Source organism: Protopterus annectens, chromosome 9.part0 (assembly GCF_019279795.1).
Source record: "Protopterus annectens isolate FY-2018-M chromosome 9.part0, PAN1.0, whole genome shotgun sequence".
Classification (NCBI taxonomy): Eukaryota; Metazoa; Chordata; order Ceratodontiformes; family Protopteridae; genus Protopterus; species Protopterus annectens.
The window spans coordinates 1275842316-1275863156 of record NC_056743.1 but is presented as its reverse complement, the minus strand read 5'-3'; the positions used below and the strand labels follow the sequence as shown (position 1 = coordinate 1275863156).

The following is a 20841-nucleotide window of genomic DNA, read 5'->3' as shown; positions in this document are numbered from 1 at the left end:
CTTGGTTGCTCCAGTTCCACTCCTGATAAGGACTTACGGAATCTCCTCACCAGTCAAAGCCATTCTAGTAGCAGCACACAAACCGTCCACCAGAAGGGTCTATCGAAGTAAGTGGAAACGTTTTTCCATCTGGGTGGAGCACTGTCACTTAGATCCTTTCACGGCGCCTCTTACGTCGGTTTTGGATTTTCTAACTACCCTTTTTCATCATGGGGCTAGCTGCTCTACAGTCAAGGTACAACTAGCAGCGATTTCGCATTACCATGTAGGGCATGAATCGGGCCCTCTAATTACCTCCAAGCTCTGTAAAGCTTTCCTCAAGGGTGCCTTCCTTCTCAGACCTCCGGTCAGGGAGGTAGTACCCCCATGGGATTTATCTTTGGTTCTACAGGCCTTGACAAGCCCCCCTTTCAAGCCGGCGGCTACGGTTGATCTTAAATACCTCTCTTGGAAGACAGCCTTCCAGGTGGCCATTACTTCAGCTAAAAGGGTCTCTGAGCTTCAGGCTCTCTGTGTTAAACCGCCGTATTTGGCCTTCCATCAGGATAGAGTTTACCTCAGGATCAATCTGTCCTTTCTGCCTAAGGTATCTTCGGAAGCTAATATTAATCAATCTATTAATCTTCTCGTGTTCTTTCCCAACTATCAGAACAAAGGAGAGTACAAACTGCATTCTTTGGATGTGCACAGACAATTACACTTTTATATTCATCGAACTGCTGGTCATAGGCAATCTGACCAGTTGTTTGTCTCCTTTGCCAAAACCAATTTAGGCAAGTCATTTTCTAAAGTTACCCTGTCACGGTGGATAGCTAGTTGTATCCTCTTGGCATATCAGAGTTCAGGAAGGCCTGCACCTCAGGGAGTCAGCGCTCATTCTACTAGGGCTGTCGCTACTTCGGCGGCTTTTAGATCTAGGGTCCCCTTGGATGATATTTGTTCTGCAGCCACTTGGGCTTCATCTCATACCTTTATTAGCCATTACAAACTGGATGTTGTCTCCAGAGGTAGGGTGTCCTTTGGCTCTGCAGTGCTCCGGAATATTCTTCCATAACGGCCACCCAGGATTCCGGTAGCTGGGGACTCTGTCCCAAAGGTTGCTGACAAATGAAGTGCCTACTTCAGATTAAGAAGTTATGTACTCACCATAACGTTCCATCTGAGTAGGTATCTTCATTTGTCTGCAACCATCCCCCCCTCCTTCCCCCTGACCTATATGATTCTGTTTAGGATCTGTCTTAGATAAGCCCCTTCCGGGGCACTGTAACAGTTGTTATATCAGGCAAACTTGATCTGAGGTCAGTCAGGGTTGGCAGGGGATTATGGGTAAAGGGAGGAGCTAGGAGCTCGGATCTATGCTGTGGTAGAAGTTGCTGGCTCGGATCCGAGATCGGATCCATATCCCAAAGGTTGCAGACAAATGAAGATACCTACTCAGATGGAACGTTATGGTGAGTACATAACTTCTTATTATTCTAAAATATGGAACCCTGACCCCTCCTGGATTTCACAGACTGCAATTGGAAGTTTTTAATTTAGGTATTTAATTGGTATGATCGGACGCTTTTAGGAATACTGTTTAATGTGTGAGGTGATGTAATTGTTTTTAGTCTTTGAAGGCTGTTAAGCCGAGATACTAGAGTTTTTGGATGTGAGCTGTTTTATATAATAAATACTTTTTCGTTGCATTTACTGGCCTTTGTTGCTTTATCCAATTGCTTTTTTTTTTTTTGTTCTACATTTGTGGTGCTGTTTTTCTGTGGCCAGTGATCCATTTTTGTACCTGCCTAGAATTTTCTGGGATGACTGATGTGATCTCACACGAAGAACAATGGAGAACTGTGTTGTACATACAGGGGAGTGTCTTTTGGAGCGTGGAAGTGATATTCTTGGTGGTGAGGTACTGCCCAAACCATGGGAAAGACTCTTAGAAGAGGGAAGGAGTAGAATAACTGTTAATCCCTCTACCTTGGGTGTGTAAGTGTTCCACCAGTCTTTTATCCCTTAAACCACAGGAGCTTTTTGTAAAATTAGAACATCTTTTTTTAATTTATTGAGTCTGCAACGTTATGTGGAACTGGACATTACTCCAAGAGGTTTGCGAGCCTTTAAAAGTCCCTCTACTCTTTTTGATCTTACAAATGGAGAAGACAAGAGATTTCAAGTTAGGTGGGTGGCTGCCACCCATCGGTGTTCCATAGACAGGATTAATATTTTAATTGAGAGAGATCTCTAAAACAGCGAAAATTAAAAGATGAAATTTCATCTGTTTATCTTTCTCTTTCAAACTAGTTAAATGCCTCTCAGTTGGAACAGTGTCTGGGAGACATTAACGAGAAATTATCTGGTTTTGAGAAAGACTTGTTGGATAAAAAAAACTAAATTACAGAGGGACTTGCAAGATTATAATAATGGAAAAGCCTTTCTCTGGAGAAACCATCAGAAGAGACATCAGCCAAGTGTGTGTTTCCAACACCAGGAACTGAGCCAGAAAACATGGCACATCACACACTTTGGCAGCTACAGGAGGTTCCTCAGATTGGTAGCATGATGATTTGTCGTATCCCCCTCTTCCTCCAGCCTGAGAACCGAGATATCTGCAAGGAAACCTTTGGAGAGGGTAAAGAACATTGAAGAATAATAGAAAATGTGGAAGAACGTATAATGAATAAGGGAACTCGACTTCTAGAGAGGGACAGTTTCAGCAATGATACAAGAGAACAAAATGGTATTGATTCAGTGACTAAGTTCTGTTAATAATTATGGAGAAAAGGGGTTGATGTTCTTCTACTCATATGCTGCTGTATTCATGACATCAGGGAGTTTGCCTCTAGTGAACTCTCGCTCATCCAGCCATTATGCAAAAGTTAAATGCTGCCGCTATGGGTCGCAATGTCCTGCGCCTCTCTTGGACATCAGTCATAAACGGATATCTGTTATAAAGCGGACGTCAGCACACACCTCTTCAGAACTTTACTGCCTCCTCTGTGGCTGCCAGCTCCAGTCATGGCGTTGCCAGTAGAGGCGTTCTTCATGTGACTTCAGATAAGCACCTCTTAGGGGTTTTGTATTTGGTACTTGCTACTGTTTTGAGTTACATCTCAGGTAGGAAGGGCAAGTGTAAGTGTGGAAGGCAAATTCCACATAAGGATTCTCATGAGCTCTGCCTATTCTGCCTAGGCAGTGAACACGACTATACCCCTTGTAGTATTTGTCAGGCCTTTGTCCCAGAGACCGTCAGAAGCCATCTTGCAGCCCTAAAACTATAGCTTGAAAATCAGAGACTCAAAACGTCTAGCTTCCAGGATGGACCCAACATCGGAACCCTTGGACAAGCCCCCAGTCAAGAAGGCCAAAAAGAGTAGGCCCAAACAGACTGCTGCGCCCGCCACTCCAGCCATTGCTCTCGAGGCCAGTGAAGGCCCAGAGGCCGAGCCGGAGTCATAGGAGCTTGCTTCAGCGGAAGTTCCGGAGGAAATCTCTCCTTTGCCAGAGGTCACGTCCTGAAGGGAATCTCAGGCATCCGATTCGGTCACTGAGGGGGAACCAAGCACCCAAACATCCAGACAGATTCTATAAGGTGCCCGAGGAGGCAACCTTCCTGTATAAAGCTCCTTCTGCAGACCCTGCAGTTATTTCTGTGACCACTGACAAAACCTCAAAGTTACTACCATCCTCCTTTCTACTGCCTTCTGATAAATAGAGCAGAATGATAGAGTACCTGGGAAAGAAAGCTTATACTTCTGCAACCCTAGCAGTAAGAGCAATCAACTACCAGACGCACATGGCCAAGTATTCCTTGGCTGTCTTGGAAGACATGGTCAAGCAACTGGGAGAGAGCTACCTGACTCTCCTGCTAAAGCAAAACTTTCCTCCCTCCTGAACTGCTGCACACAAGTGACCAAACACTCCAAGTGCAGCTATGATGCTGTAGAAGCATCTGCTAGGGCTGTTGCCTCTGGATCTGTCATCAGGAGGTAATTTTAGTTGAGATTTCAACCTCTCCCTGATGACGTAAAAGCCAAGCTGCTAGATGCGCCCCTGGATAACAAAAACCTGTTTGGGTCACCTGCTGCTGAACTCTTTAAGACCCTCCAGACCAAAGGCAAGGAACTGCAGGAATTGAGACATATCTTTGTCTCCCCATTTCCACGCTTTCAGATGAACTACCCAGCTAAAACTTGTTTTGTTAGGTCCTCAACTAAGAGAATGCAAACTAAACCTAGAAGGGACCATAGGAAGCAACACGCTTCCAGGTCTCTCTCCTGTACTCCACCCTCTAAGCAGTCCATTCAGGGAAAGGCTGGTAGTCTGTGACTACTAGGCCCTCCATCCAGACACCCCTCTTTCCATGCACCTCTCTCTCTCCCTTTCCCCTTGAAACAGGTTACCCAGGACTCCTGGGCCCTATCTATCATAAAACAGGGATACTTCATGATCTGGGAGACGAGACCTTCTCCCAAAGGCATCCCTTCCCTGCCCAGAGACCAAATTCCACATTTCCCCCAAATCCTGCAAGAACTTATGGCTCAAGGAGCCATTCAAAAAGTCCTGTCCACTGTAAGAGGGAAGGGATTTTACTCAAGAATGTTCCTGGTCCCCAGGAAAGAAGGTCCATGGAGGCCCATCCTGGACCTATTCCACCTCAACACCTTCCTCCGAGTCCCCTCCTTCAGAATGCTGTCTCTCCCTACCCTTCTTCCACTTATTTTGCCTCAGGTGTTCCTAGTGTTCTTGGACATAAAAGATGCCAATCTGCACATTCCTATCCCTCCACTATTGAAAAAGTACCTTCACTTCTCAGTGGATTCTGCACAGTTTTGTGCTTTACCCTTTGTTCCTTCTGTGGCCCCAAGAGTATTTACGAAATGTCTGGCCCCAATCATAGTCTTCACCAGGACGACGGGAATACTGCTATTTCCCTATCTAGACGATATCTTTATACAGGCTACTTCAAGTTCCATGGCCCTGCAACACATGCAGTTCACCATCTCCCTTCTTACAGGCCTGGGATTTAGCCATAAATCACAAAAAGGTGCTCCCTAACACCATCTCAGGATCAGGTGTTTCTAGGATGTCAAGATTCTGACAAGGGAAATGTTGACTTACCTGCCACCAGAAAAAGTCATGACCCTCGCATCTTTCTTCCAGGGTATTCTTCCCATCAAAACGATCTCAGCCAGGGAATTCCTCAGGATCTTAGGATTCATGGCCTCCACTATCTCTATGGTCCCTCTAGCAAGGCTAAACATGAGGAAATTTCAGTTGGTATCTGAGAAATATCTGGAAACAAGACCTACATCCTCTAGAGTTCACGATCCCCATACATCCTTGCTGTTCAAGGAACTGAAGTGGTTGAGCTCCCAGATTCAGTCAAATCTGGGCCTGCCCCTACATCCCACACCCCTAAACCAATACCTGTTCACAGATGCTTCAGACACAGGCTGAGGGGCAACCCTAAGACACTTGAGAGTGAGAAATGCATGGACCCCCACTCAACAAAATTATCACCTCAATATCAAGGAAAAGAGAGCCTTGATACTGGCTTAGGATATTTTTAAGGGTCACCTTCTCCCAGGCCTCTAAGGTGGTACATAGACAACACCACTGTGCTGTGGTACATAACAAACAGGGGGGACAAGGTCCTACATCCTGTGCAGACTAGCACTGTAAGCTTGTGAAGTAGCACTGGAGAAACAAATCCTTCTCCAAGCAGTATATATCCCCTCTGCAGACAGTGTGATGGCAGATTCCTTAAGCAGGACCATGACCCTGTCTCACGAATGGATGCTGAACATGGAAGTGTTTCTGGAACATGTCCATCAATGAGGTATTCAAAATGTGGATCTCTTCCCCTTCCCTATGAACAAACAGCTCCCGACCTTCTGCTCCAGGGCACCTCACCCAGAGGCTTGGATGGTGGACGTCTATCAATCTCTTGGAAGGGGATATACACATACGCATTCCCCCTTCCCTCTCATTCAAAGAGTCCTCCAGAAAATTCAGAAAGAACAGCTCCAGATCTTGCTGGTGACTCCCTACTGGCCAAGGCAACATTTCTTCCCTGTACTATTTCACCTAGCCAAGGGCAATCGCCACAAGTTACCCCAGAGACTAGACTTGCTCACACAGGACAAGGGAACACACCTACACCCTCAACTGCCCACACTGAACCTCACATTGTGGGTGATAGGGAGCTGATTCCCTTCAGACCCCTATATAAAGAGGACGTGATCCAGGTTCTGCAGGAGGCCAGAAAACCAACTACTAGAAAATCTTATCTCTCAAAGTGGAAGAGATTTTCCTTATGGTATCAGAAAAACAACCAACCATTACTGATGGCAGAGCCCCCAGTGGTCTTGTCCTGCCTCTGTAACCTTATGAAATCAGGACTGTCATATTCCTCCATTAAAATCCACCTATCTGCCATCTCAGCTTGCCTAAGCCTGGTACCACCTTTAGCATCTAGATTAGAGGTAAAACTCTGGCTGAGAGGGGCACTGCACCTCAGGCTACCAAGGAAGCCCATTCCACTTCCTTGGGACCTTAATTTTGACCTAGAAAAATTGACACCACCACCATTTGAACCAGCCAAAGACTACTACCTCCAGTACTGCACTTGAAAGACCTTTGGTGGCCATAACCTCTGCCAGAAGAGTCTCCGAACTCCAGGCCCTTATGGCCTATCCCCCCCTTCACTGTCTTCCACAAGGACAGGGTATGTTTGCTTACTAACCCCACATTCATGCCCAAAGTGGTAAATGACCTGTTCCTAAATCAGACTATCAACCTGCCAGCTTTTCTCACCTGTCCTGAAAACCAAGCTGAGAGGATACTGCACTCCCTAGATGTACACAGACAGCTCAGTTTTTATTTGGCCAAAACCAAATCCTTCTGAAAATCTGACAGGCTCTTCGTCTCCTATCCCCCTAGAGCACTGGGTCAACCTGTTTCCAAGCAAACTATATCCTCTTGGATATCAAAAAACATTTCCTTTGTTACACCAACCATGGTAAGTCACTCCCAGCCCCAGTTAGGGCACACTCAACCAGGGCACTGTCCTCCTCAGGGGATTTCCTTAAAGGATAGCACACAGCTGCTAACCTTGCTGCATCTACTTGGTCCTCGCTTCACACTTTCACCAGACATTACAAACTGGATATGGTCTTTAAAGCCAGGGCAGGATTTGCCAGAGCCATCCTCCATGGGTTTGTGGAAACTGCTTCTGGTCCCCCACCCCTTCATTAAGACAGGAGCTTTTGCACTCTCCGTGATGTCATGAATACAGCAGCATATGAATAGATGGAAATAGTATTGTTGTGTAAGAACTTACCGTAACCTTAGATGTCCTTCTCTTCTGTATAGTTTCCCACCCAGCCTTCCCCCTCACACTTTCCTGTTTCCAGTTTCCTGTAGTAACCACCCTGTAGTCACTTATTCCGGTGGCTTTTAGTTCTGAAGAGGTGCATGCTGACGTCCGCTTTATACCTGACCTCTGTTTATGACCGACATCCGAGAGAGGAGGAGGGCATCGTGCGCACCCTAGCGGTAGCATTTAAATTTGTATAATGGCCGGACATGCGACAGTTCACCGGAGGCAAACTCCCTGATGTCATGAATACAGCAACATATAGAAGAGAAGGACGTCTAAGGTTATGGTAAGTTCTTACACAACAATACTTTCTTATGATGAATTTGAATTGGGGTTAGTAGTAAACCTTTCAGATTATACATTTAATGATGATCAGATGTCTGTACTCAGTTGGGGTCTAAAATTTATTCTGACTGTATTGCCCAGGTTGTATATGCTTAAGAGTGATATATTTTTTTTAGTTAGAAAGCTACATCTTATTGATTTTTTTTTTAGTAATTCTGATAGGAATGATGCCAATGTATTTAGTAATACTTTAGTGGATTTAACATCTGAAATGGATGAAAGTTTTTATTCATGTGCATCTAGCATAGAGGAAGATTGTGAATATAATGCATATTGCCAGCTAGATGCATATCATATAGCATGTAAAAGTAATTTTATACCTCCTTTTACACATGGAGTGCTAGGTTAACTTTGTCATTGAATCCACTTTTTCTGATTTTACTAAAAATAAAAGTAAGATTCATTATAATTTGACTAAAAATGGGGGGGCTGTGCAGGATTTTAGCAGACAGGAAGAGCTAATTTTTTAAACCTTCAGATAAAGGTAATAAAGTTGTAGTAATGCACTATACGCAGTATTTAAAAATGTGTTATGATCTTCTCAGTCATGGAAATGTGTTTAAAGCAGCTACTACGTTTGAGTATAAAAATACTATGGTAGAGTTTCAGGAATTGCTTCATAAAGGTTTATAGGTTGGGTTATCTATCCAAGAATTATGTTGAAAGTAAGTTTAGTAATGATGGGTGTGGTATAGCTTTTTTCTCTTGTCTTCCTAAAATTCATAAGAATCTGTATGTCCGTCCAGGACGGCCTATAGTTTCTGCATATAATAACTTTTTACATAATATTGGTCTGTTGCATAAATTTTGCTGTCTGTAGCCATGACATTATCCTCCTATATTTAAAGATCCATTTGATTTTCTTGAAGATGTCATATTTGGAACTGACCAGTGAAATGTAGTGGATTACAATTGATGTAAAAAGCCCTTTATGTCAGTATACAACATAATTTTGGCATTGAGGCTTTAAAGTTCTTTTTAGGAGACAATCCAGTAGCATACAGTATAATAGAATTGGTCCATTTTTATTTAACATGCAGTTATTTTGAATTTAATAAGGTAATGTATCATCATTTACAGGGTACAGCCATGGGGATGCCCTTTGCCACCATATATGCTAATTTGTTTATGGGTCTGTTAGAACTAGAGCATCTATATAGACAGGAGTGTATGCGTAAATTTGTATTAAAATATTATAGATACATTGATGATTTTGTTTTTGTATGCAAGGGAGGGTATGAATTGGCTTGGAATTTTATACAAAGTGTACGTAATAGATTTGGACTTAAGGTTGGACTTCAATATGATAGATGTATGTGTGTGTGTGTGTGTGTGTGTGTGTGTGTGTGTGTGTGTATAATATATATATATATATATATATATATATATATATATATATATATATATATATATATAATTTTCATTGTTCACCTTGAAGGTTTATCTTATGGCAAGGTGAAAACTAAATTTCATAGAAGTTTGAAAATGGCAGACATTTTTTAGATGGACTTAGTTGCCATCCCTCTCATAATTAAAGCACTCCCCTATGGTGAATTTTTACAGATTTTTAGGTTGTGTAATGATAATGAATTAGAATTACATAAGACAACTGTCATGCTGTTGGGGATGGGATATGAGAAGGAAACAGCAATGAGATCCTTAAAGTAAGGAAGGAGATTCAGGTATTGGATATAATTATGGGTGGCTGTAGCTATAAACAATTTAAGGGGGTGGGCATACCACTCAAATGTATCTAGTTACTACATATAATATGTTTAGTGAACAAGTGATAAGTATTGTAAAGTATTATTGGTGTTTGTTAAAATGTAAAGAATTTGTAAATGTATTATGGTGATGCCCTTTTGTTAAAATGTAAAAAATTTGTAAATGTATTATGTGATACCCTTTTGGTCTCTTAACAGCAATGTAATGTTAAGGATATGATTGTTCCCAGTAGATTCATTATACCTGGGAGCAGCTTACTCAAGGAACTTAGACATATGGGAACTTTTGCTTGTGACGATTGTTCTAGCTGTGTAAGTGCATTTTTAAAACATTTGATAAAATGAATGGTATACCTTTTAGGCACAGTGGGAGACATTGTTGTAACATGGAAGTGATTGTTTATGCATTAAAATATTCCTGTGATTTGTTTTATATTGTGGAAAACAAGAGGGCTTTCAAACTTAGATTACAGGAGCATGTTAGGGATATTAAGAATGCTAGACTTGAGAGCCCTCTTGCTACACATTTTAAATTACATCATAACAGTGATCCAGGAGAACTTAAAGGTACTAGTTTGGAGAAAATAATTGTTTAGATACAAAGAAAAAACTTTTTGTATAAAGAAACTGTATTTATTCTAAAATATGGAACCCCTGACCCCTGCTGGACTTAGACTGCATCTGGAAGTTTGTTTTTAATTTAAGTATTTAATTATTTGTTTAGACCCGCGGTGGTGGTGCTGCGGTAGCGTTGTCACCTCACAATCAGACGCTGTCCGGTTCGATTCTCAGCTAGAGCGTCTTTTGCGTGGAGACGTGTGAATGGGCGTACCTTCGTTGAAGGTTGTGTGTCAGGGCTGGTAACTTGGCACGTAAAAATCAACTACCAATCATTAGCGAATCAGAGTTCCGCTGTGGCGACCCCTAACCGGGAAAAGCTGAAAGACAAGACACAACATTTAATTATTTGTTTAATTGGTATGATCAGGTACTTTTAGGAGTACTATTTAAGGTGTGAGGTAATGATTTTCATTCCTTGAAGGCTATTAAGACGTGATGCTCTAGATTTTGGTTTTGAGCTATTTAATACAATAAATACTTTTCGTTTATTTATTGGCCTTTGTTGTTTTATCCGAATCTAAGTTTCTCTCTGATGTGTACATCAGCTCTATTTAAATTTTCCCAAGAAGTAGGCTTAACCAAATGTTGAGTGCAAAATGCCTTAATAGTTCTGCCATCTACTTGAGCTGGGAGAACCAATCCTGTATTTATTTATTTGTTGTTTTAAGACCAGCTGGTTTCTCTATAGAGCTTTTGACAAAAGCTTGGCCGCTGTTCCCAATTGGAGCTAATCAGACTATTGCTGAAGAGGTATGGTGGTGTATTCATGCCTGTTTTTAATTGCCAAGTAGGTTAGCAGGTTCAGGCCACTTTTGAACAAGAATGTTTTTACTCTTCATATCACAAATCCAAACTTTTGGACAGTCACCTTGCAAACCATCACTGCTTGTGATGTTGGATCTGTCATTGGACATGTTTGTTGCCTTTTAGCTTCTCGCGAGACAGCAGTGATGCAGGGAATTGCCTACTGTTCTATATAGGGAATCTTTTAGTACAGTTCTTTCTTATGTTGACTTCTGTGCCAGATGTGATCAGTAGTACTGGATTCCCTTCCTTAGATCACTGTTGTAGTAATAGTATTAACAGATGGGACAGACATACATCTGGCCAGAATACATGTACTAGAATGTATATAAATAGACACAAACACGTGCAATATCTACTTGTGCATGTGTTTGTGTGTATACACACAAAGAATACCCAGTCAACTAAATGTTTATGTTTAGGAGGTGAATTGAAATAACCCAAACAGTATGGTGAGAACATGCAAAGTTCCCACAAAAAATGACTAAAAATCAGAATTAACTCTAGGCCATGTAGCTCTGTAGCAGAGTTCTTTCCACTAAGACAGCTTTGTTTAATACTTTGGTTTTGTTTAAAAAGCTTTGCCATGCCAAGTGCATTTTCTATAAGAGGGTGTTGCGTCTAGTGCTACTAAGTCATCATTTACATGAGTGAGCTTCTCCACACAAAACAATACATTTACATGCAGAGTGGATGTTATAGTCAGTTTATTCTGGCACTATTTTTGCAAGAAGCTGATTAGTTAAGTGGTTTTGTTAGCTGCTTTGAGTAATTACTGTGAATTATTTTGCAGGGAGTGGAAAGTGTGTTTGATATCATGGAGATGGAAGATGATGACCGCAATGCACTTCTACAGCTGCCCGATTCTCTGATTGCTGATGTGGCAAGATTTTGCAATCGCTACCCCAACATTGAGCTGTCTTATGAAGTAGTGGAAAAAGACTCTGTGAAGAGGTAATGTTTACGTAATTAACCAAATGTGTAGCACTGCTACAAGTGGATACCATTTACAATTCTTAGTATTACTCGATGGCATGGTGTGCTAGGTAATGGCTGTATGTTTGTGGAGTGATAATATTAAGTGGTGTACTGAACGCCACCGAGCAGTAAATTGGTAATCGGTATGGATTAGAATGTTTTAGGGACTTGCACATAATGTCGTAAGAAGACCGATCCTTCCATGACCTCGGCCAAAAGCAAGTATGTATGCTAGTTAGTAACCAGTAAAGCTAAAGTAATTTGCCAGAAAAAGCAAGAATAATTTTGCAGACATTTGCAGATATCAGAGAAACTTGTAAGTGAAGTATAAATTTACTATTGTACAGATGTTATACAGAAAGGTTTCCAAGTGTAAGTGCCTTCATGTACATAATTTGTTTACACTAATTCAATAGTGGTCAAGTTGTCCAAAATCCGAGTGTGTAAACTGCACTTTAGGCCATTTTGCCAAAAGCACATTTCAATGAAGGGAGTCACTGCAAGGATGATTGCTTTTTGACCGTAGGCTGCCAAGTTTATTATCGTAGCAGTAAGGTTGCAGCCCCAGCATGGTGGCAAATCCACAGAAATTGCTTCCTGAATTTCAGCAATTCATTTGTACTTGACCCTTCCTTTGCAGTTTTTTTTTTGCAGTTCAGATTCTAAAACATACTAGTCTGACTTCAGACAAGTGTAATTTTTTTATTGGTTTTTAACCCCCTGTTGCATGCCAGCCCTCCAACCTTCTCCAATCATTACACTTTGTTTGTAGAAACCATCATACAGATAGCCACATTGGTGATCCTAATTTTAACCCTAAGTCCCCCCCTTCAGTTGTTGACATGCATGCTTACGAATAGAAGGGTCTGCATTGCATTCCCCTGTGGACAGCGAGTTCAGCAGCATCTTTCCTCTCAGGATGGGTGAACTTGCCATTGGCCTGTTGCTCACATCATCTCCTGTCCAGCTTTTCCAGTCCCCAACTTGTGATCAGTCTTGGACATCTGGACTGTAATGATAGCTTTAGCCCTCTGTGCTAAAGAGCTGGTTGAGATAAATGTAAAATGATTGAGTTAGATCTTCAACCTAAACCTTTTAAAACTTTCCACTGCATAAGCCACAACACTGAGGATAAGTTACTTCACAGCCCTCAAACACAGGACATAAACATAATGTTCTGTCCATATCACCTCAAAGCCCTGTCTCTGTAATCTATTTCCTACAGATTGTTGAGAGACGATCTATGCCTGACATACAAGCCGTCTTGGATCCCACTCCGATAGATCTTTTGCATATATGTAAAAAAACAGCATCAGAATTACTCAACCTATGAATTTAAACTTTGCTTGCAACGTAAATAAGACATGTTGGAGGGACAGGTATATGTGTCTGAGTGATTTCCTATTCTCAAGAATAGGCTTCCCATGTATGTGAAACAGAGCTCTTCCTTAACCCTATTCAAGAAAACCTGGACCACTGGATGGGAAATTGGAAAGAAACCTTGGGTCTAGCAGCTATGTCTCTAGTGGACAGAGGCAGCTTGTAAATCCTGCCGTAGCTTACGTAATACCCCTTAAAATAACAAATAAGGCACATAAACTTGTGGGATACAATTGGGATACTTAGCTAGGCTTATAAACACCAAAGTTGTCGTTAGCATAGTATACACCTATGAACTTGCATTCCCAGAACAAGGAACCCATGTAAATGCGATTGGTGTGATTAAAGACTTATCATAGCATGAGCTGTACTTAAATCATTATATCCATCAAGTAGTTATATGTTTTGCCAGTTATTAAAACAGTTGGCATCCTCTAAAGCAGCAGCAGCTGTTGGCATTACATCGAAGAAAGCCTTACACCCAAGCAATAAATGCAGGATGCAACTCTGTTTTATTGGAAATTGAAGGAAATTTTCCATAACTTTGGAGCTAAGAGAAAATTCTAGCCAAGCTAGAATTTCCACTGGGTGACCCCTCAAACCACTTGTATTAGAGGCATATGGGATATTGGGATATATGCACATGACCCTTATGAATATCAGGTGTTTCTGATTTTCATAAGGGTCATTTGCATATATCTTGTGTGCCTGTAATACAAGAGGTTTTGAGGGGTCACTCAGTGGAAATTCTAGCTTGGCTAGAATTTTCTTAGTTTTTACCAGCTGTTTTTTCTGTGTGACCTTTTCACTCATTGTTTTAGTTTGATAACTTTGGAGCCAGTAAAAGTTGTACCCTGCCTTCCTCCATTTTTGCTGATTGTGTAGCTTTCTAAGCAGTAATACAGGTGAAGAAAAACAGGAATTGTTGGACATGCCATCTAATCAAGTTTGCTGTGGTTGTGTGTGATTTTTGTGTTTAGATAGAGCTGGTAGGTTTTTATTTTCTTTAAAATATGTGATTTTTTTCGATTAGATTTGTCTGAATTTGTGTTTTAGTATTACGGTGTATTTCTTGCAGCAGTATGCTGTAAATGCAGTGAAGGAATGGGGAATTTAACTTCTGTGAAGTTTGCCCTTCCCCTGTGGTTAAGCACCAGTGCTGTGTGTGTGTGTGTGTGTGTGGTGTACATACCTCTCAACCTGGAAACATCAAAAATCTGGACAAAGGCCCATCAAAAATAGGTACAAATCTGTATGCTGATTAGCATAAATTTTGCATACATAATTATGTAACCCGCTCCAACAGAATTGTGTGATACCAACTTTCAAATGCAAACTGAAGAACAGACAACCAAAATATGGCCTCAGACCCTGTAGTAAATCGTAACCATTTTTTTTTGGAAATGTGAAGCAGTGATGCTCACTGGGAAGGGAGATGATAAACCTTAGGATTTTGTTTTTTGTAACTTGCACTATGTGGGTTTTGTGGTAAAATTAGGGCATTTAATGGTAGACAATATTCTAATCTAAGCAAAAGAATCTTATATTTCGCTAGGACCTCCAAAAGTCATTCTCCATGGCCTACTGATCAGTGGCATAGCTAGAGTTTATGCCACCTGGGGCTGTCTTTGAGTTTGCCACCCTTTCCCCCTCATAAAATCATGGTCAAATGGAGCCCTCCTTCCTGCAGCCATTCCATTGCCCCATTACTTGGCCATTTTGTCCCATTTACCATAAACACTGTAATGTGCATACTGCTTTACTTCTACAGTGATTATTTGAATTTCATTTAAAACTTTTATTTTACATTTTATAGCACAAACACTAATAGACATCTGCTAAACAAAGCAATACAGTCTCACAATGAAAATAGACTTAACATTAAAGCTTTTCTGCCCTTGAAACTCACATTCATTGAAACAGCACTGAAACCCACATTCAAAGAAAATGCATCTGGCCAGTGGTGGATAAAGATTACCTTTGGGCTGTTTTCATATCATAGGCACCTTGCACACAAAACATATATGTGTTCTTTGGTACACCTTCCTGATTGTTTTAAGTTATATTCCTTGTATAATATAGCACACATGTTAGTGTGTGTTTTAAATTTATTGTTTTGAACATTTTTCCAGTAAACAATGAAACAAAATGCATGAACCAATAATGACAAAATTGCCCAATTCAGAACATTTTCATCATAAAAGTCTACTCAAACTTCTACAGTCCACCAGCATCAGTAAATATGCACAATCTCTGCAGAAGTAAAAGTCATCTAAATAATTCCATATTAAAGAGATCTGTAACTAATGAAGAGGTTGCTGCTAACAAAAAACTTTATATGTCATTGTTTCATGATCTACAAATAAAGTGCCTGTTGCCTTAAGGAATAAATTGCATATATTACATTAAAAAAATGATAAGCTAGTACTATTGCAATAGGGAATAGATGGCAAACTGATAATATGCTCATAGTTACTAGGCATCACCACCAAAGAGGACATTCTCAGGACTGTAGCATCCATCCCATTTAAAAGTTCAACACACAAGCTTTGCGACTGAAATTAACGAACCATCTCTGTTTAGTACATACACTTTCTGGAGTGGCTTCTGAAGACAGTACTAATGAACCATTGTCTGCTTAGGCCCTGTGCTTCTCAGAACTCTTATTTCTTCTCAAGTATCATCCTGACTTAAATTTGCACAGCTGACATTGCTGCTGTATTCCCTCCAAAACAGTTCACAGTCTGACCAAGTCCAATGAAGCTGATGTCATCACACACGCCCCTATAGGCTGGTGATGTCAGCCGTAAATTTAAAGTTGTAACACACACGCACAAAAAAAAATAAGCAAAAAAAAATCGGGAATTAAAGGGGCCACTCGGGACTTCGTGGCACCCCATTATTTTGCCCTCAAAACTGGTAAATACAGAGGAGTTTGGTATGGTTGAGAGGTATGGTGGTGTATATTTATAAAAAAATACATGCATAAGGGCTATGCGATGCACAGTAATTTGCCTAAGCGAAAGCACTTTTTTTGTATCAGGTTGTGTTCGTGAATTTCAACATCTTTGTTTTGATTGTGGTAGTTTTGATTTGGCTGATTGTGGTAGTTTTGATTTAATTGGCTGTATTATTTGGCATGAGTCCAATTATATTTTATTGAACATTTATATAACAAGAAATTACATGCCAAAGAACTCAAAATATAAAATGAATAACGTTTGTATTTGACTTTCTAATTTCAAGCATAATACGAACAATGGAAACATGATCTTATAACTGTGTCAGGTATTTTTCTATGTTAGCCAAAGTTCTAGTAAGGAACAGGTAGGTCTAGCTAGTAGTTTGCAAGGCAGGTTGTTGTATATCGTCTGTTCTTAATTCCTCAAAAGGTAATCTGTATATGAAATGACTTGGCAGATTTTAAAAATTCCCTACAGAGTACTCTGTCAGAAATATTGGGATGTTCATAGTGTTACCCTGCTGCAGTCATCACACTTGGGTTATCCTGTCGTCAGGCGGTCCCACAGTCGTCCGGAATTCCAAAGTCTTGGTCCGGTGTTGGTTCCTGTCACTTCTTCCCTGACGTCAGTGCCGGTCGGCCAACTCCTGAGATTTTCTAATTCGAATTTCAGACCGAAGTCTTCTATAAAGCTAAGTACCCCGTTGGGGAAACTTTTCTTGCCTCAGACCGATGTCAGAAAAAGTTAACAATTGTATTTCTTGTGGGAAGCAAATACCTCATAAGGATTTTCATTCTTATTGAATAGCTTGCCTAGGCCCAGACCACGACGTCACTAGTTGTCGTTTTTGTGCTAGGTTTAATAAACGTACTATTAAAAGACGCTTTGATTTCGCACGACACTACTTCGGTAGAAAATTTAATTACAGTATGCCGTCGGAGCAACCTACTACCGGCGTGCACAAAAAACACAAGGATAAGGACAGACAGCGGCTGGTCCAGTCTCCGGTCCTCAGTGAGGCTCCAATGCAGCCCCTGACTACCGCAGATTTGATACCCGAGACCACTTCGGAACTTTTGACGGAATGTACCAGGCCGACGCAACCATTTTGTTCAGGCCCTACCGACGACATTGCTGATAAAGATGCCGGTGCTGCTGAAACGCCTTCAGTTTTCGAAGGCGTTTTCAGACCGACGTCGCTTGCCATTAAAACGTATCCTAAGACAAAGACTCCTATTAAATCTAAAAGGACTGCATTTCAGTCCCCTGTTCAAGGCCCCATGCCTAAGAAACAGATGCTCAAAATGGCTGAAGATTTGATCTCTTTAATCAGGGGTTCCCAGCCTCCTCCTGACAAAAGGCCTAGACAAGAGGAATATTATGCATCCTCTGAACAAGTGTCCATTTCTTCAGCCTCTTCTGAAGACCAAGAGTACTCCTTCTCCCCTTATGAAGATTCTGATGCTGAGGATTCCGTTCCCTCAGCTTCTCCTGAAGACTTATTCCTTCAGGGAAACTTTACACACTATGAGGGAACATTTCCACTGGGTAGGTCAGGACTACTCTGACTCGAAGAAAAGGCTCAGAGTTTCTTTTACTCCCCCAGCACAGACCACTTGCCATCCCACCCATGTTAGACATTGTGGATGATGTTTACTTAGAATCCAGTTTGAACCCAGACTCTCTACCTCCTGCTCCAGCCAAGCCTGACAGATACTACGGAGTGCCTGATTCCCATACATTTCTATATAAAAGTCCTGTTGCTGACCCAGAGACTATCTCCCAGAGTCCCAAAGGGGCTAAGGCTTCTATGGCTAAAAATCCTGTACCCTCTGAAAGGGATTCCAGAGCACTAGACAGATGGAAAAAGGTTTACACCTCAGCCACTCTAACTATGAGGGCACTAAATTGCCAATTTCACATGCTTTAGTATCAGCAGTTTCTAATCTCACAGTTAAACAAAGAATCACCACTCTCACTCAACAGTCTGAATTGAAAGAAATGCAGGATCTGTTGCATGCAACTGAACAGGTGGGCAAACACACCTTACAATGTGGGTTTGATTCTCTGGAGGCCTCCTGCAGCGCAGCTGTCACTGGGTCTGTTATACGTAGACATGCTTGGTTAAAGGAACAAGCTCTGCCTGATCATGTTAAAGCAAAGCTTCTAGATGCTCCCTTACAGCAGGATGTTATTTTTGGAGTTAAAGCAGAAGAAGTCTTAAAGAAAATGGAGGATAAGGCAAAATCTATGCAGACAGTCAAAGATTTCCTACAGGTACAGCCCCCTCGCTTCAGCAGAAATTGGCCAACAAAAAATTGGTCCTTTCCAGCTACTGACCGACCACAGAGGGGTAAATACAGACGTCCAAGAGGCAGAGGACAACCACAAGCCCAGTACAAACCTCGACAATGGGGCACTGCAACACAGAAGGGAGGAGAAGTCAGGTCCCAACCTACCAGAAGGCAAACTCAGTGACTTGCACCTCATCTGGTCAAGCAACACTCTCTTGGCAGCCCCCTTGGGAGGAAAACTCGCACTTTTTTCAAACAACTGGCACATTGTCACAAAGGACAAATGGGTCCTAGACATAATTTACGAGGATACAGATTCCATTTTCACACCTTGCCAATGAAAAGAGGAATGCCAAACCTGCCACAAAATCAATGGGCAGAGGCACAAAAACAAATTACAGCTCTCATGGACGTGAGAGCCATTCAACTGGTACCTACTCGAGAGCAAGGCCAAGGATTTTACTCAAGACTCTTTCTAGTTCCCAGAAAGGGCAATGCCTGGAGACCAATTCTGGACCTTTCAATTCTAAACACCTTCTTACAAGTACCCAAATTCAAGATGCTAACACTACAGCAGCTTCTTCCCATGTTGGGCAAGAAAGCATGGCTAGTAACGTTGGACCTCAAGGAGGCATACCTGCATGTCCCTATCAGACAAAGTTGCAGAAGATACCTCCGTTTCATTGCAGGTTCAACCCATTACCAATTCTCTGCACTGCCCTTTGGCTTATCTGCTGCACCCAGGGTATTCACAAAATGCCTGGCACCAGTAATTGCATACTGCAGACAAAGAGGAATTCAAATATACCCATACCTGGACGACTGCCTCATCCAAGCAGAAAGCAAGGACATCCTCTTACAACATCTGGCTTTTGTAAAACATCTTCTAAGTTGCCTAGGGTGCACAGTAAACGAAAAGAAATCAAAACTAGTACCCTCACAAAATATGACATTCCTGGGTGCCAGCTTGAATAAAATGGCCCAGAAGGCTTATCTGACGCCAGACAAACAACTACAACTGACTCAGTATTTCAAAACAATGGCAACAAAGACCCAACTACTTGCAAGAAAAATTCTGCAGGCCTTGGGCTTCATGGCATCTTGCATACTACTAACACCATTTGCAAAGCTGCATATGAGGAAATTACAGTGGTACCTAAAAAGCGTATGGTCTCAACACAGCCACAGCTTGGACACAATGATATCTCTCATTCCCTGCCTACAACAGGAGTTTCTATGGTGGTCACAGGCATGTCACCTCAACAAGGGTCAGCCTTTCACCTTGCCCCCAGTCAGGCAAACTATGACAACAGATACATCGGACTACGCCTGGGGGGCACACATGGCAGGACAGTGCATTCAAGGCGTATGAACTGCAGATCAAAGGAATCTGCACATCAATCAAAAAGAGATGCTAGCTGTACAGAATGCTCTGACAGTCTTCAAGAATCTATTACATCCAGGACAACTTACAATAAGGATGGACAACACCACAGTAATGTGGTACATAAACAAACAAGGGGGTACACACTCCTACCCTCTATGCAGGCAAGCAGTGACCTTGCGGAACACAGCTCTGGCTTACCAAGTTCAGTTACAAGCTCAATTCCTGCCAGGAAAAAAGAACACATTGGCAGACGACCTCAGCAGAAACATCATGGATCCCCACGAGTGGAAACTGGATCCACAAGTATTTGCAGTGATAACTCAAAAATGGGGCCTTCCAGACATAGGCCTGTTTGCCAGTCCTCAAAACTATCAGCTAACAAAATGTTGTACAAGGACACTGCACCACCAAGCTTGGAAAGTGGACGCACTCTCATTCAGTTGGAAAAACCTGACAGTATACGCCTTCCCTCCATTGCCTCTCCTCACAAAGGTGCTTTTGAAAGTCAGAAAGGAGAGACCACGACTGATACTCATAGCCCCAGACTGGCCACGCCAGCACTGGTAGCCACTTTTGAGGAATATGGCCCAGGGCCCACCTTGGATTTTACCACAAATTGCCCATTTGCTCACACAGCAAAACAATCAGATTCTTCACAGCCAGCTCAAAACCTTAAATCTGGCTGCATGGCAAATCACCTAAGCATCCAGCCAGCTCCTCTTTCCCAAGCAGTTATGGATGATATTCTGGAAGCTAGGAGGCCCAGCACCAGGAAGGCCTATTCGGACAAATGGAAAAGGTTTTGTGCTTGGAACCAAGCTCTTCCCAAATCCACAGAACAAAGGAGAAAGACTCCTGCATTCCTTGGACATTCACAGGCAACTTTGTTACTACTTGGATAAAACTAAGGTTTTCAGAAAATCTGACCAGCTCTTTGTATCCTATGCTATAGCTTCACAAGGGAAGGCTATAT

The 20841-nt window shown here is 41.8% G+C and overlaps 1 protein-coding gene across 2 annotated transcripts in view; it reads left to right on the top strand.

The window, feature by feature from the left end:
* SNRNP200 (small nuclear ribonucleoprotein U5 subunit 200) overlaps window positions 1–20841 on the top strand; it is a 1344735-nt gene that overhangs the window by 1265933 nt on the left and 57961 nt on the right. For both annotated transcript variants that reach the window (XM_044084204.1, XM_044084205.1), the window contains one exon: window positions 11660–11820. In XM_044084204.1, coding sequence (XP_043940139.1) covers window positions 11660–11820 — 161 coding nt within the window. The remainder of the gene's footprint in view (window positions 1–11659; window positions 11821–20841) is intronic.